Source organism: Macaca mulatta, chromosome 11 (assembly GCF_049350105.2).
Source record: "Macaca mulatta isolate MMU2019108-1 chromosome 11, T2T-MMU8v2.0, whole genome shotgun sequence".
In the NCBI taxonomy this organism is placed as follows: domain Eukaryota; kingdom Metazoa; phylum Chordata; class Mammalia; order Primates; family Cercopithecidae; genus Macaca; species Macaca mulatta.
The window spans coordinates 30,754,099-30,770,836 of record NC_133416.1 but is presented as its reverse complement, the minus strand read 5'-3'; the positions used below and the strand labels follow the sequence as shown (position 1 = coordinate 30,770,836).

Sequence of the window (16,738 nt, the reverse complement as noted above, 5' to 3'; positions counted from 1 at the left end):
CTCGCTCTGTTGCCCAGGCTGGAGTGGAGCCTCGTGATCTTCGGTCACTGCAAGCTCCGCCTCCCAGGTTCACGCCATTCTCCTGCCTCAGCCTCCCCAGTAGCTGAGACTACAGGCGCCCGCCACCATGCCCGGCGAACTTTTTGTATTTTTAGTAGAGATCGGGCTTTCACCCTGTTAGCGAGGATAGTCTCAATCTCCTGGCCTCATGATCCACCCGCCTTGGCCTCCCAAAGTGCTGGGATTACAGGCGTGAGGCACTACAAAGACTAATCTTTGCTTTTTAAGCACACTTTATCATACCGAACTGCTTATAACCCTATAAATGTCCTGTGGTGTTCCTCACCAAGTATTTCCAATCAATAAATAGGGAATATCTTTCCATTTCCTTGGGTCATTTTAAATTTCTTTCAGCCATGTTTTGTAGTTTGTAGAATACAAGTTTCTTATCATCTTAGTTAAACTTATTCCTATCTTTTATTCTTTTAGATACTATTGTAAATGAGATTGCTTTCTTAACTTCCTCTCCAATTTGTCATTTCTGGTGTGTAGAAACACACTGATTTTCATGTATTAACCTTTTAATCTGTAACTTGGCTGAATCATTTTAATAACTCCATCATAGGCCACTTTTGACAAGGCATTATAAGAAAAAGACAAGCTCAGGCGCGAGCGACACAGAAGATAGGTGATTTCTGCATTTTCAACTGAGGTACTGGGTTTATCTCACTAGGGAGTGCCTGACAATCAGTGCTGGTCAGCTGCTGCAGCCCGACAAGCCAGAGCTGAAGCAGGGCGAGGCATCCCCTCACCTAGGAAGCGCAAGGGGGAAGGGAATCCCTTTTCCTAGCCAGGGGAACTGAGACACACAACACCTGGAAAACCGAGTAACTCCCACCCCAATAGTGCGCTCTACCAAGGATCTCAGCAAACGAGCACACCAGGAGACTATATCCCACACCTGGCCGGGAGGGTCCCACGCCCACGGAGCCTCTCTCATTGCTAGCACAGCAGTCTGCGATCTTGCAGCAAGGCAGCAGCGAGGCTGGGGGAGGGACGCCCGCGATTGCTGAGGCTTAAGTAGATAAACAAAGCTGGTGGGAAGCTTGAACTGGGTGGAGCTCACAGCAGCTCAAGGAGTCCTGCCTGTCTCTATAGACTCCACCTCTGGGAACAGGGCACAGCAAAACAACAACAACAACAACAACAAAAAGCAGCTGAAACCTCTGCAGACACAAATGACTCTGTCTGACAGCTTTGAAGAGAGCAGTGGATCTCCCAACACGGAGGTTGAGATCTGAGAACGGACAGACTGTCTGCTCAAGTGGGTCCCTGACCCCTGAGTAGCCTAACTGGGAGACATCCCCCACTAGGGGCAGACCGACACCCCACACCTCACACGGTGGAGTACAGCACTGAGAGGAAGCTTCCAAAGCAAGAATCAGACAGGTACACTTGCTGTTCAGCAATATTCTATCTTCTGCAGCCTCTGCTGCAGACACCCAGGCAAACAGGGTCTGGAGTGGACCTCAAGCAATCTCCTACAGACCTACAGCTGAGGGTCCTGACTGTTAGAAGGAAAACTAACAAACAGGAAAGACACCCACACCAAAACCCCATCAGTATGTCACCATCAACAAAGACCAGAGGCAGATAAAACCACAAAGATGGGGAAAAAGCAGGGCAGAAAAGCTGGAAATTCAAAAATAAGAGCGCATCGACCCCTGCAAAGGAACGCAGCTCATCGCCGGCAACGGATCAAAGCTGGACGGAGAATGACTTTGACGAGATGAGAGAAGAAGGCTTCAGTCCATCAAACTTCTCAGAGCTAAAGGAGGAATTACGTACCCAGCTCAAAGAAACTAAAAATCTTGAGAAAAGAGTGCAAGAATTCATAACTAGAATAATTAATACAGAGAAGGCCATAAACGAATGGACAGAGATGAAAACCATGACACGAGAAATACATGACAAATGCACAAGCTTCAGTAACCAACTCGATCAACTGGAAGAAAGAGTATCAGAGATTGAGGATCAAATGAATGAAATGAAGCGAGAAGAGAAACCAAAAGAAAAAAGAAGAAAAAGAAATGAACAAAGCCTGCAAGAAGTATGGGATTATGTAAAAAGACCAAATCTATGTCTGATTGGGGTGCCTGAAAGTGAGGGGGAAAATGGAACCAAGTTGGAAAACACTCTTCAGGATATCATCCAGGAGAACTTCCCCAACCTAGTAGGGCAGGCCAACATTCAATTCCAGGAAATACAGAGAACGCCACAAAGATACTCCTCGAGAAGAGCAACTCCAAGACACATAATTGCCAGATTCACCAAAGTTGAAATGAAGGAAAAAATCTTAAGGGCAGCCAGAGAGAAAGGTCGGGTTACCCACAAAGGGAAGCCCATCAGACTAACAGCAGATCTCTCGGCAGAAACTCTCCAAGCCAGAAGAGAGTGGGGGCCAATATTCAACATTCTTAAAGAAAAGAATTTTCAACCCAGAATTTCATACCCAGCCAAACTAAGTTTCATAAGTGAAGGAGAAATAAAATCCTTTATAGATAAGCAAATGCTTAGAGATTTTGTCACCACCAGGCCTGCCTTACAAGAGACACTGAAGGAAGAACTAAACATGGAAAGGAACAACCGATACCAGCCACTACAAAAACATGCCAAAATGTAAAGACCATCGAGGCTAGGAAGAAACTGCATCAACTAACGAGCAAATAACCAGTTAATATCATAATGGCAGGATCAAGTTCACACATAACAATATTAACCTTAAATGTAAATGGACTAAATGCTCCAATTAAAACACAGAGACTGGCAAACTGGATAAAGAGTCAAGACCCATCAGTTTGCTGTATTCAGGAGACAGATCTCACATGCAGAGACATACATAGGCTCAAAATAAAGGGATGGAGGAAGATTTACCAAGCAAATGGAGAACAAAAAAAAGCAGGGGTTGCAATTCTAGTCTCTGATAAAACAGACTTTAAACCATCAAAGATCAAAAGAGACAAAGAAGGCCATTACATAATGGTAAAGGGATCAATTCAACAGGAAGAGCTAACTATCCTAAATATATATGCACCCAATACAGGAGCACCCAGATTCATCAAGCAAGTCCTTAAAGACTTACAAAGAGACTTAGACTCCCATACAATAATAATGGAACACCCCACTGTCAACATTAGACAGATCAACCAGACAGAAAGTTAACAAGGATATCCAGGAATTGAACTCATCTCTGCAGCAAGCAGACCTAATAGACATCTACAGAACTCTCCACCCCAAATCAACAGAATATACATTCTACTCAGCACCACATCACACTTATTCCAAAATTGACCACGTAATTGGAAGTAAAGCACTCCTCAGCAAATGTACAAGAACAGAAATTATAACAAACTGTCTCTCAGACCACAGTGCAATCAAACTAGAACTCAGGACTAAGAAACTCACTCAAAACTGCTCAACTACATGGAAACTGAATAACCTGCTCCTGAATGACTACTGGGTACATAACGAAATGAAGGCAGAAATAAAGATGTTCTTTGAAACCAATCAGAACAAAGATACAACATACCAGAATCTCTGGGACACATTTAAAGCAGTGTGTAGAGGGAAATTTATAGCATTAAATGCTCACAAGAGAAAGCTGGAAAGATCTAAAAATGACACCCTACCATCTCAATTAAAAGAACTAGAGAAGCAAGAACAAACACATTCAAAAGCTAGCAGAAGGCAAGAGATAACTAAGATCAGAGCAGAACTGAAAAAGATAGAGACACAAAAAAACCCTGCAAAAAATCAATGAATCCAGGAGTTGGTTTTTTGAAAAGATCAACAAAATTGACAGACCCCTAGCAAGACTAATAAAGAAGAAAAGAGAGAAGAAACAAATAGATGCAATAAAAAACGATAAAGGGGATATCACCACTGACCCCACAGAAATACAAACTACCATCAGAGAATACTATAAACACCTCTACACAAATAAACTAGAAAATCTAGAAGAAATGGATAATTTCCTGGACACTTACACTCTCCCAAGACTAAAACAGGAAGAAGCTGAATTCCTGAATAGACCAATAGCAGGCTCTGAAATTGAGGCAATAATTAATAGCCTACCAACCAAAAAAAGTCCAGGACCAGATGGATTCACAGCTGAATTCTACCAGAGGTACAAGGAGGAGCTGGTACCATTCCTTCTGAAACTATTCCAATCAATAGAAAAAGAGGGAATCCTCCCTAACTCATTTTATGAGGCCAACATCATCCTGATACCAAAGCCTGGCAGAGACACAACAAAAAAAGAGAATTTTCGACCAATATCCCTGATGAACATCGATGCAAAAATCCTCAATAAAATACTGGCAAACCGGATCCAGCACCACATCAAAAAGCTTATCCACCATGATCAAGTGGGCTTCATCCCTGGGATGCAAGGCTGGTTCAACATACGCAAATCAATAAACGTAATCCAGCATATAAACAGAACCAAAGACAAAAACCACATGATTATCTCAATAGATGCAGAAAAGGCCTTTGACAAAATTCAACAGCCCTTCATGCTAAAAACGCTCAATAAATTCGGTATTGATGGAACGTATCTCAAAATAATAAGAGCTATTTATGACAAACCCACAGCCAATATCATACTGAATGGGCAAAAACTAGAAAAATTCCCTTTGAAAACTGGCACAAGACAGGGATGCCCTCTCTCACCACTCCTAGTCAACATAGTGTTGGAAGTTCTGGCTAGGGCAATCAGGCAAGAGAAAGAAATCAAGGGTATTCAGTTAGGAAAAGAAGAAGTCAAATTGTCCCTGTTTGCAGATGACATGATTGTATATTTAGAAAACCCCATTGTCTCAGCCCAAAATCTCCTTAAGCTGATAAGCAACTTCAGCAAAGTCTCAGGATACAAAATTAATGTGCAAAAATCACAAGCGTTCTTATACACCAGTAACAGACAAACAGAGAGCCAAATCAGGAATGAACTTCCATTCACAATTGCTTCAAAGAGAATGAAACACCTAGGAATCCAACTTACTAGGGATGTAAAGGACCTCTTCAAGGAGAACTACAAACCACTGCTCAGTGAAATAAAAGAGGACACAAACAAATGGAAGAACATACCATGCTCATGGATAGGAAGAATCAATATCGTGAAAATGGACATACTGCCCAAGGTAATTTATAGATTCAATGCCATCCCCATCAAGATACCAATGAGTTTCTTCACAGAATTGGAAAAAAATACTTTAAAGTTCACATGGAACCAAAAAAGAGCCCGCATTGCCAAGACAATCCTAAGTCAAAAGAACAAAGCTAGAGGCATCACGCTACCTGACTTCAAACTATACTACAAGGCTACAGTAACCAAAACAGCATGGTACTGGTACCAAAACAGAGATATAGACCAATGGAACAGAACAGAGTCTTCAGAAATAATACCACACATCTACAGCCATCTGAGCTTTGACAAACCTGAGAAAAACAAGAAATGGGGAAAGGATTCCCTATTTAATAAATGGTGCTGGGAAAATTGGCTAGCCATAAGTAGAAAGCTGAAACTGGATCCTTTCCTTACTCCTTATATGAAAATTAATTCAAGATGGATTAGAGACTTAAATGTTAGATCTAATACCATAAAAACCCTAGAAGAAAACCTAGGTAATACCATTCAGGACATAGGCATGGGAAAGGACTTCATGTCTAAAACACCAAAAGCAACGGCAACAGAAGCTAAAATTGGCAAATGGGATCTAATTAAACTAAAGAGCTTCTGCACAGCAAAAGAAACTACCATCAGAGTGAACAGGCAACATACAGAATGGGAGAAAATTTTTGCAATCTACTCATCTGACAAAGCACTAATATCCAGATCCTACAAAGAACTCAAAAAAATTTACAAGAAAAAAACAAACAACCCCATCCAAAAGTGGGCAAAGGATATGAACAGACATTTCTCAAAAGAAGACATTCATACAGCCAACAGACACATGAAAAAATGCTTATCATCACTGGCCATCAGAGAAATGCAAATCAAAACCACAATGAGATACCATCTCACACCAGTTAGAATGGCGATCATTAAAAAGTCAGGAAACAACAGGTGCTGGAGAGGATGTGGAGAAATAGGAACACTTTTACACTGTTGGTGGGATTGTCAACTAGTTCAACCATTATGGAAAACAGTATGGCGATTCCTCAAGGATCTAGAAGTACCATATGACCCAGCCATCCCATTACTGGGTATATACCCAAAGGATTATAAATCATGCTGCTATAAAGACACATGCACATGTATGTTTATTGCAGCACTATTCGCAATAGCAAAGACTTGGAATCAGTCCAAATGTCCATCAGTGACAGACTGGATTAAGAAAATGTGGCACATATACACCATGGAATACTATGCAGCCATAAAAAACGATGAGTTTGTGTCCTTTGTAGGGACATGGATGCAGCTGGAAACCATCGTTCTCAGCAAACTATCGCAAGAACAGAAAACCAAACACCACATGTTCTCACTCATAGGTGGGAACTGAACAATGAGATCACTTGGACTCAGGAGCGGGAACATCACACACCGGGGCCTATCATGGGGAGGGGGGAGGGGGGAGGGATTGCACTGGGAGTTATACCTGATGTACATGACGAGTTGATGGGTGCTGACGAGTTGATGGGTGCAGCACGCCAACATGGCACAAGTATACATATGTAACAAACCTGCACATTATCCACATGTACGCTAGAACTTAAAGTATAATAAAAAAAAAAAAAAGAAAGAAAAAGAAAAGGTAGTGGTGACTAGAAGAGAAAGTACCTAAGAGATATTTCTAATCAAAGTCAAAAATCTTGTTTATACATTGAACATTTCATATGTGACACTCACTTGATTAGTAGACAAGTTGATGATTATTGCATCTGTGTGTATGGATGCTATAGTCATATTTACATGCTAAGAAACTACTACCAACAAATTACAAACAAAAAAAGAAAAAGAAAAAGACAAGCTCAACACTGAATTCATAGAAAAAAGAAAATTCTCAAGCATCAAATCACAGGAAATAGAGAAGTACAGAAATCTGAAGACTTGCATGTACAACCACTTAAAAACAACTAAGGAGGCTTTCAGCAACAAATACCAGCTACATCTGGCCTTGCAGCAAGTAGTAAACTAAGTGTGTTAGCCACACTCACTATGTGTGTAAAAACTCAATAAAGTGCCCCAAGCAGAGATAAAGCTCTGGCTGTTTTAGGCTATATGGTTTAGGGAAAAGAGACCACAAGATTTCTTCCACCCTGGTTTGATAAAATGAATATATCTCTGCAATAAAATAGGAGAGACAGACAAATATGAGGTTCAAAGCATATAAACATATTAAATGTAGAAAGTGGTTCTCTAACTTTACAAAGGCAGGCTAGTAAAAACAATTTTTTTCATAAAGAAAAAAAAAATAGCAAGTAGTTCTCTAAAACAACTGTGGATATGGCCTTAACAGAGCTGACTACTATAAAAGACAAGATACCAAAGGAATCGTTACCCTTAACTGTAACTATTTGCTACCTAAAACGACCCCTGGGATCCCAATATTTTGTAGACAGGAAGCAGGTTCAGAAATGGTATAATCTTCAAAATCCATTTGAAATATAGTCAACAAAGATATTAAAAAATAAAAACACCAACAAGACCACAAGGAGCAACATACTAGGAACCGGGTCAAAAAACTCTGAAAAGATAATCATGGTAAATAAAAGAGCAATCCCTACTCGTGGGCAAAGGCTCTTATTTAACCTATCCAGTGAGATTTTAAAATTGTTACTAGTGATAGCTGTGTGTCTCTGATTTTTCACCTTTCCTATTGCGAATGTTTACAGTAAACACCCTACCTTTGTCTCACCACTGTATACTAGGCATGTTGGGAAAAAACAATTTAGATTGTAGTTCTAAAAAGGGACCATATCTGGACCTGATAATGTACAGACTGCAGCACACTATTCCCCTCCTATTACCCAGAGTTCCTGGACTTCTGAGCTTGAGGCCCCAGCTGAATAGAACTTTCAGATTTTCTCCCAAGAGGACAAGATATGTTAATTTGCCTATGAGATGGAGACTCCGAATATTTGGTGAACAAAAGAAAAGAATGTGGTATATTTGTGCTATTCACTAAGTATTTCCAGTTCTCTCCCTTCTAAGTTCATAGTAGGCTCTCACTCTCTGGCCCCATTATGATTGGGTGGAACCATGTGGATATAAATTGAAATCGAATGTGTCACTTCCAGGCCAGGGTATTTAATTACAGATACAAATCTAACACGGCTCTATTTCACTTCGAAATTATATCAGGTAATGTTCCACGTTGGAATTACACTATCAGCTGAGTTCCGAAGGTGAGGACAACATGAGACAGGGCCCCAAGACAGACCTCAATGAGTATGTAGCATGAGTAAAATATCAACTTTTGCTATTTGAAGCCAGAGAGTTTAGGGCATAACCAAGTCTATCTCTGCTAATATATGCCTCATGCTGTTTCTATCCATTCATAAAGTTTTATATTTCATATCTCTTGACAGTCTGGTACTTCACTACCTAAAGCAGTATAATTATATTTGTGTATTTCCTCTTCCAAGCCACTTATTAAAATGACATTGAAAAATATTTAATAGAACTGACCCCAATCTTGAGAATAGGGTGGTTCATTTATAATCTCCATTTAAATTCTACCCCTAATTGTATTTCTTAATTCTTAGTAAATTTTCTTCCAATGATATAACACAGATGCTCTACATGAAGTCAATTTAATTTTCACATACCAAATTTCATATCTTTGAGAAATATTGCTAGGAAATTCTTACATACATTATTTATGCTATGACCCATCTATAAATCTTCTTCAGCTGCTTTGTTTAATGAAAAAGCAGCTAACAATTTAAGCTGTTTAAGATATTAAATCAAGAAAAGAAAAAAATTTGAACAGAAAAACTCAAATAGAAGCCAATTCCTATATAAAATGAAAGGTAACATAAACATACATAAGTGATTTAAAAATTCAAGTATTATTTATAAATCTTATCTCACTAAAAACCATTTACTCGCCATAATGCATTCATGGATATCTCTTTGCTTCTGTTATTTGGAGAATACATTATAACCCATAAATTAACACAAGAATAATCATTAATGTGGGGGAGAACCATATATTTCGGGTCTTTCGTTCTATTTTGAGTCTGTCATAAAATTCTCAATCTTTGAGTTTACATAAGCATATTTTTTCTCCAAAATACACCAAGGAAAGTAAATGGAATGGAACTGAATAAACAGTTATAGAGCTCTCAGGGGAGAGAGTCAGGAGAAAAGTATAAATATATAATGGATGTGCACTTTTATTACCTGAGCATTTAGCAACTCCTCACACTTGTGTGCCTGTTTCTCAATTGCAGAAATGTACTGTTTTTCAATAGCTTCTACTTGTTGCTTAACTGAAGACTGCAGTAGTGCCTGAAAACAAGCAAAAAAATCATTTGGATCACAGACAAAACTTGGAATCTACTGTTGGCATGAGAATATTTTTGACAGTTGTACATACTGTAATATGATATTCTCCTAAATTACAAAATATGTATTTGTTAATACTGAAGCACACTTATATATAACATTACTTTCAGCTTTTGCTTTTACATTTTCCTATTGCCAAGATAACAGTTTTTTGGCTCAGACATTCCTTCCACACATCTTCTCCTTAAAAAGGCCAAGTCATAGAAGATGATAGAGAGGGTGAGTAGTTCTGTTAAATATAAATTTGGTTCAGTGAAGACCACACAGGATGAAGAGTGTATGAAAGCTGCTGAAAAAAAGAAAAAAAAAAAAAGAAAGAAAAGGAAAAAAAATCCAGACATATTTCACTGGCTGACAAAACTCCACATCCTCTCGGCACACTGTTATATCCCATGGGCCAAGCATGATCTTCAAGACCACAAGTCAAGTAAAAGCAGATGGAAACTTTGAGCAACTTCAAACATAAAAGAACTGCCCCCCCCCGAGAAAGTTCACGCTCCTAATGTGAAAAGGTATAAGTCAAAGTACGTAAGTCAGAGTCTCAAGGCAGTACGCATAAAAAGTAATAAAATTTGGGAGACTGGGCACACTTAATTGGATACTGTAAATGCTGCAACTCAAGTCAGATAAATATAAAGATATTACCACTGTTTCAAGGAAAACCAAATCAGCATTTGATGATGTTCCACCCACTCACTTCCTTATTAGAGATGCTTAGAATATTATCATCTTTTTTCTTTCCCACTGTTTAGCTTTGTATGTTATATCAACAAGTTCTCAGTAATATCTTTCATGCTATTTATAAACTCTAAATCATTCTATAAGAACTATACCAAATATTCTATTTTTAAATGTCTGTTTAAATAATAAACTACTCATAACTAAAATAATAAGTTGAAACAGACACATCTTATAGAAAACAGACCGTTGGCACATTCACCAAGAAAAAAAAATCAGCCAAATCTCTTAATCTCTGTTATGAAAATAGATTTACTTGGTTGAAAACACCATGCAATAAGATGCTGGATAAATAGGCATGTATTTTTAAAAGCTGAGACAAAAATATTTGTGAAACTTCTAAATAAGTCTCGAATTTTCAAATAACTAACTTTCTTGCGCAAAAGTAAGACTCTGATGATGCTACTACTCCTACAATTCAGTATTCGTCACTATGAAGCTGCAAAATTAGTAGCAAATTAATAAAGGAAAATGAAGCTCTGAGTTTTATCAAAATATAAGGAAAATGCTTACTAGAATTGCTTTAGCCCTTGATTTACAGTGCCTTCCAAAGATTCCACAATGATTAATTTATGTAAGGCACAAAAGCTTAATCCTTTTAAACTGTGACTAGATGATATAAATCTAGTTTACCTGTGTGGAAACATACTATTTGTTGGGATTTCAGAAAAGTTAAAAAATAATATAATTATAAAAAATTTCCTTAGAATAATCACAGCATCTTTGGTAAAGAGAAAAAAATGACATTCTATTTGGGGACTTGGGATATTATAGAATCATTTTGCTTAACAGAAACAACTGTGTTCACTTCCCTATTTGCCATGGTTCCAAATAATCCCACACTTTAAATATTCAACATTTAAATACTCAATATTCAACTGCAATTTGTAGTATATTATATCCTTTGGAGGACAGGTGAGTTAATAAAATAAAATAATATTCTCACTCCATAATTAAGAAACACAATTTGAATAGGGTAGTCTTCCTCTAGGGATTGATTTGTATACCATATACTCATTCTCCTTGAAATGGCAAGGAGGATAATGAGTAAAATAAGAGCCAAAGATGTGATAAGGCAGCATAAAGGAAATTTATGCAAGAGTAACTGGTCTCCTACATATTTCAAATGTCTCACCTTAGCCCCATTCAGTCATTTAAATCCATGGATCAACAAAAGGCCCACAAAGGTAGGTATATAATGATTTTTTCAAAAGTCTTCCACGTTGTGCTCAGTCTGAAGTTGAAGACAATCATTCCCTTGATAATCACACACTGTAGGTATATGCTGGATGCCTATCAGAGAAAGAAAGTTGCCCCAACCCTGGTGACCTGTTATACTCACCACTATACACAAAGGACATTCAAAGATAAGAATAGCTGTTCCTTGTATATTCTGGATATTAGTCCTTTGAATCATATGGTGAAGATTTTCTCCCACTCTGCGCGTTGTCTGTTTACTCTGCTGACTGTTCCTTTTGCCATGCAAAAGCTCCTTAGTTTAATTAAGTTCTGCCTATTTATCTTTGTTTTTACTGCATTTGCTTTTGGGTTCTTAATCATGAAATCCTTGCCTAAGCCAATGCCTAGAAGGGTTTCTTCAATGCTATCTTCTAGAATTTTTATAGTTTCAGGTCTTAGATTTAAGTCCTTGATCCATCTTCAGTTGATTTTTGTATAAGGTGCAAGATGAGGATTCAGTTTCAATCTCCTAGATGTGCCTTGTCAATTATGCCAGCACCATTTGTTGAATAGGGTGTCCTTTCTCCAGTTTATGTTTTTGCTTGCTTTCTCCAAAGGTAGTATTTTGATGGAAATTGGGTTGAATTTGTAGACTGCTTTTGGCAGTATGGTCATTTTCACAATATTGATTCTACCCTTCCATGAGCATGGGATGTATTTCCATTTGTTTGTGTCATCTATGATTTCTTTCAGCAGTGTTTTGTAGTTTTCCTTATAGACGTCTTTTGACGCCTTGGTTAGGTATATTCCTAAGTATTTTGTTTTTGTAGCTATTCTAAAAGGGGTTGAGTTCTTGATTTGATTCTCAGTTTGGTTGCTGTTGGTGTATCGCAGAGCTACTGATTTGTGTACATTAACTTTGAATCTTGAAACTTTGATGAATTAATTTATCAGTTCTAGGAGCTTTTTGGAGAAGTCTTTAGAGTTTACTAGGTATACAATCATATCATCAGCAAAGAGCAACAGTTTGACTTCCTCTTTACCGACTTGGAAGCCCTTTATTTCTTTCTATTGTCTGATTGCTCTGGGTAGGACTTACATTAGCAAGAAAAAAATAAACAATCCCATCAAAAAGTGGGTTAAGGACATGAATAGACAATTCTCAAAAGAAGGTATACAAATGAAACATATGAAAAAATGCTCAACATCACTAATGATCAGGAAAATGCAAATCAAAACCACAATGCAATACCACCTTACTCCTGCGAGAATGGCCATAATCAAAAAATTAAAAAAATAAAAAATAGATGTTGGAAGGGATGTAGTGAAAATTGAACACTTTTACACTGCTGGTGGAAATGTAAACTAGTACAACCACTACAGAAAACAGTGTGGAGATTCCTTAAAAAACTAAAAGTAGAAATATCATTTGATCCAGCAATACCACTACCAGGTATGCACCCAGAGGAAAAGAAATCATTATACGAAAAAGATACTTGAACACACATGTTTATAGCAAAACAATTCGCATTGCAAAAATGTGGAACCAGTCCAAATGGCCATCAATCAGCGAGTAGATAAAGAAACGGTGGTATAAATATATGATAGAATAGTGCTCAGCCACAAAAAGGAATGAATTAATGGCATTCACAACAACCCGATGGGACTGAAGACTATTGTTCTAAGTGAAGAAACACAGAAATGGAAAACCAAACATCGTATGTTCTCACTTATAAGTGGAAGCTAAGCTATGAGGTTGCAAAGGCATAACAATGACACAATGGACTTTGGGGACCTGGGGGAAAGGGTAGGAAGGGGGTGAGGGATAAAAGTCTACAAGTTGGGTTCAGTGCATACTGCTCAGGTGACGGATGCACCAGAATCTCACAAATCACCACTAAAGAACTTACTCTTGTAACCAAATATCACTTGTTCCTCCCAAAACCTATGGAAATAAAAAATTAAAAACAAAACTAAGAATAGCTGGAGTACCGAAGCTGGAGTTAAGAGTGGAGCTAAATGATTAGGCGAGAAGGCAGGTGTCAGGTATTAAAAGAACTTGTATGACAACAAGGAGTTTAAGCATTGGTCCTACTGCTCAACACTGTGATGACTAGTGCTATAATCCAAGCAAACAAGGTAATTTCCAAAACTGCCCCTACTACTAGATTAAGCACTGTGGATATACAAATACACATTGATACTAGCCACATGCCTTTATAACTTGCTCTATTATTATATAACTGAATATTTATCTTCCAGTTTAATGTATCATAATACACAAAGACTCCTTTACGTTTCTCATATCTCATAATACAATCTTAACATTTGCTGACTTATTGTCTTCTTCTATAACTGTCTCTACAGATACCCAAGACAAAGAGGCCTTCCTTGAGCTTATACAACATTTAAAAAAGATATATGAAAGAATAATTTCATTTCTAATCTATTTTCAACTATTTAAACACCCATAAAGCATTAAGACTCTCACAGTATATACAGATAGAAATGCCAAGATACATACCAACATACTCTATATTGAAAAGAATGCTATCAAGGGCAGAAAATGTTTTGTTGATTTTGAATATATTTACATCTTAGCCACAGTTTTATCAGAGATTTATAGTATTATCCAAGAGGATTTAATTCACTAAGCTTAAGGAAAACTATCACAATTTAAGAATAATTTTTAGGCCGGGCAGAGTGGCTCACACCTGTAATCCCAGTACTTTGGGAGGCCGAGGCGGGCGGATCACGCTGTCAGCAATTCGTGACCAGCCTGACCAACATGATGAAACCCTGTCTCCACTAACAATACAAAAATCAGCAGGGCATCATGGTGTGTACCTGTAATCCCAGCTACTCAGGAGGCTGAGGCAGGAGAATCACTTGAACCCAGGAGGCGGAGGTCACAGTGAGCTGAGATCATGCTGTTGACCTCCAGCCTGGGTGACAAGAGCAAGATTCCATCTCAAAAGAAAAGAAAAAAATAAATTTTAAAGTGTTAAAATATTTCTAGATCTCTTAATACAGGAACTATAACTTCATGAACAGCTTTTTACAGACTGCCTTGTACATAACCAGCCCATGTAATAGTTACTTGGTAAGTGATGATCCCTGTGTGAAAACTGATATTACATAAATATATACTATCAACAGTACCAATATTTATTAAAAAGTTCACTAAGCTTCAAATTATAACTACCACCACAAGTCACCAAAATTGTTACCAAGTCCATTTGGTACCGACTAGAGATCTCAATTTTTAAAGTTATTATCTAAGACAAGAAATATTCTTTTTACTCCACTGACTCAATTGTGAGTAAATAGTGTGAAGGACTATAAATTCTGGGAAGGAAAAGTATGTTATAAACACATAGAAAACAAAGATATTAAGTCAAAAACCATGCCACACCACCCCAACTGTTAATACACGTGAGAATTAGATGTGTGTTTCTTTAGTGGAACTGATTGCATGCTGGAATTTGAATGATATAAGTATAGCCAAAGTAGACTACTGCAACCCAGACTACAGTCCATTGTCACAACAAATCCACAGATTTCTCCTCCCTTGATATAGCCCCATTGTTACGGATCTGATTCCAGCCTCATCAAATTAAATGATTGTCCAGATTTGCAAAGCAGATGTGTCTAAGGAACAAGGTCTTCAAAATATTAATATCATCTTTGTACTGATTATGTGACCATAAAGGAATCCTACATAGATAATTGTAAGCAACAATAATTAGATTATATTGAAAGTCACAAAATAATCTTATCTAACAACCCATTAAGTCATACTTTACAAATGGAGAATAATATAAAGATATAGTGCAAGCCGGAAGAAAAATGTACAACAAATATAATCTATCAACTAGAATTTACAACCTAAGAGAATAGGAATCTGTGTTTAACTCACTGATATACCCAATGCACCTACAACAGTGCCTGACACATAGAAGATATATAACAAATACATTGAGTAACTAAATAAATTAATCATGATTTAGGCAAGCCTGATTATTTGTCCCTTCATCCAGAAATTATTAAAACTTTTATGTTGATTATACCTGTAATTATACACTTAGTTTAGCTTATTGAGGACAGTAGTATATACAAAATAATCATAAAGTATCATCTGAAATCAACGACAATTTTGCCTTTCTTGGAAAAATATCACAAATTGTTATTTAAACATCTATTTTTTCTATCTTTTAAAAAATTTATTTCTATTACTTCTTCTGTTTTCTCATTTTTAACTAAAAATAATATGAGCAAAACTGAAAGGTATCTGCCAAATGAATAAGCTAATGCTACGAAGAGATATTTTCATGTGTTTTTCTGGCACAAGTCCTTTTTTTCATCAAAATATTACTTCAAGTTTTGTAAGGATATTAAATTGTGAGCATGTCTTATAATATTCCCTCAAAATTGCAAACAAATCATAAGTTTATTATTCAAAAAGAGAGCCTACTTGACTGAGGTGCATTTGTAAAAATGATGAATCTCAGTCGTTTTACAGAACCATTCATCTATTTTTCCTCCATGAACTTTATATATCTGCCTTACAAATGAAGACAGACACTGTGGTTAATAAATGTGCCCAAAATCACATGAAAAGACACAGTGGCACACAAAAAAATCAGTTCTACCCCTTTGTTTCCATTTGTCTTAGCTTTTCTAGCCCAGTAAAGCAGATTTCTCTTTTCGTGAACTAAGCAGCTATTTCATTTTTATCACTCTTCATTTATTATTCATTTAGTCAATAAATATTTTCCTAAACACTGTTCTAGGTACTGGAAAAATACCAAAGACACTCAAATGCTATTAAAATGTTCTCCATTAATGGACAATGTATAAGAATGAAAATATGTAGCATTGATTTTTGTGGGCTACACATATGCATGGAAGTTAGAAACTAATAATTCATGCACCATGCATGAATTTTTTGTATATGCTTAGAATTAAAGATAATGCAATTATTCTCTCTGGTAGTGAAAGAGTTAATCCTAATAAGAACTACAAGAGTTTATGTTTTTACATGTCCTTACAAGCAGTACTATAAATATACTTACTATCAGTAGTAATTATATACTTACTGCAAGTACATCTATGAAGTAAAAATTACTTAAACTTCATCTGGACACTTTGTCTATTAATATACATTTCTTCTACAATACTTACATTCTCCATTTTATGATGAAGAGACCGGTAAAAAAAAAAAAAAGACTATGAAAACGAAGAAATAGT

The 16,738-nt window shown here is 37.0% G+C and overlaps 1 protein-coding gene across 20 annotated transcripts in view; it reads right to left on the bottom strand.

Annotated features, from left to right (window-relative positions):
• CCDC91 (coiled-coil domain containing 91) overlaps positions 1-16,738 on the bottom strand; it is a 370,457-nt gene that overhangs the window by 159,293 nt on the left and 194,426 nt on the right. For 16 of the 20 annotated variants that reach the window (XM_077953174.1, XM_077953168.1, XM_077953169.1 and 13 more), the window contains one exon: positions 9,407-9,514. The exons of the other annotated variants lie outside the window; for them this stretch is intronic. In XM_077953174.1, coding sequence (XP_077809300.1) covers positions 9,407-9,514 — 108 coding nt within the window. The remainder of the gene's footprint in view (positions 1-9,406; positions 9,515-16,738) is intronic. 20 annotated transcript variants of the gene reach the window in all.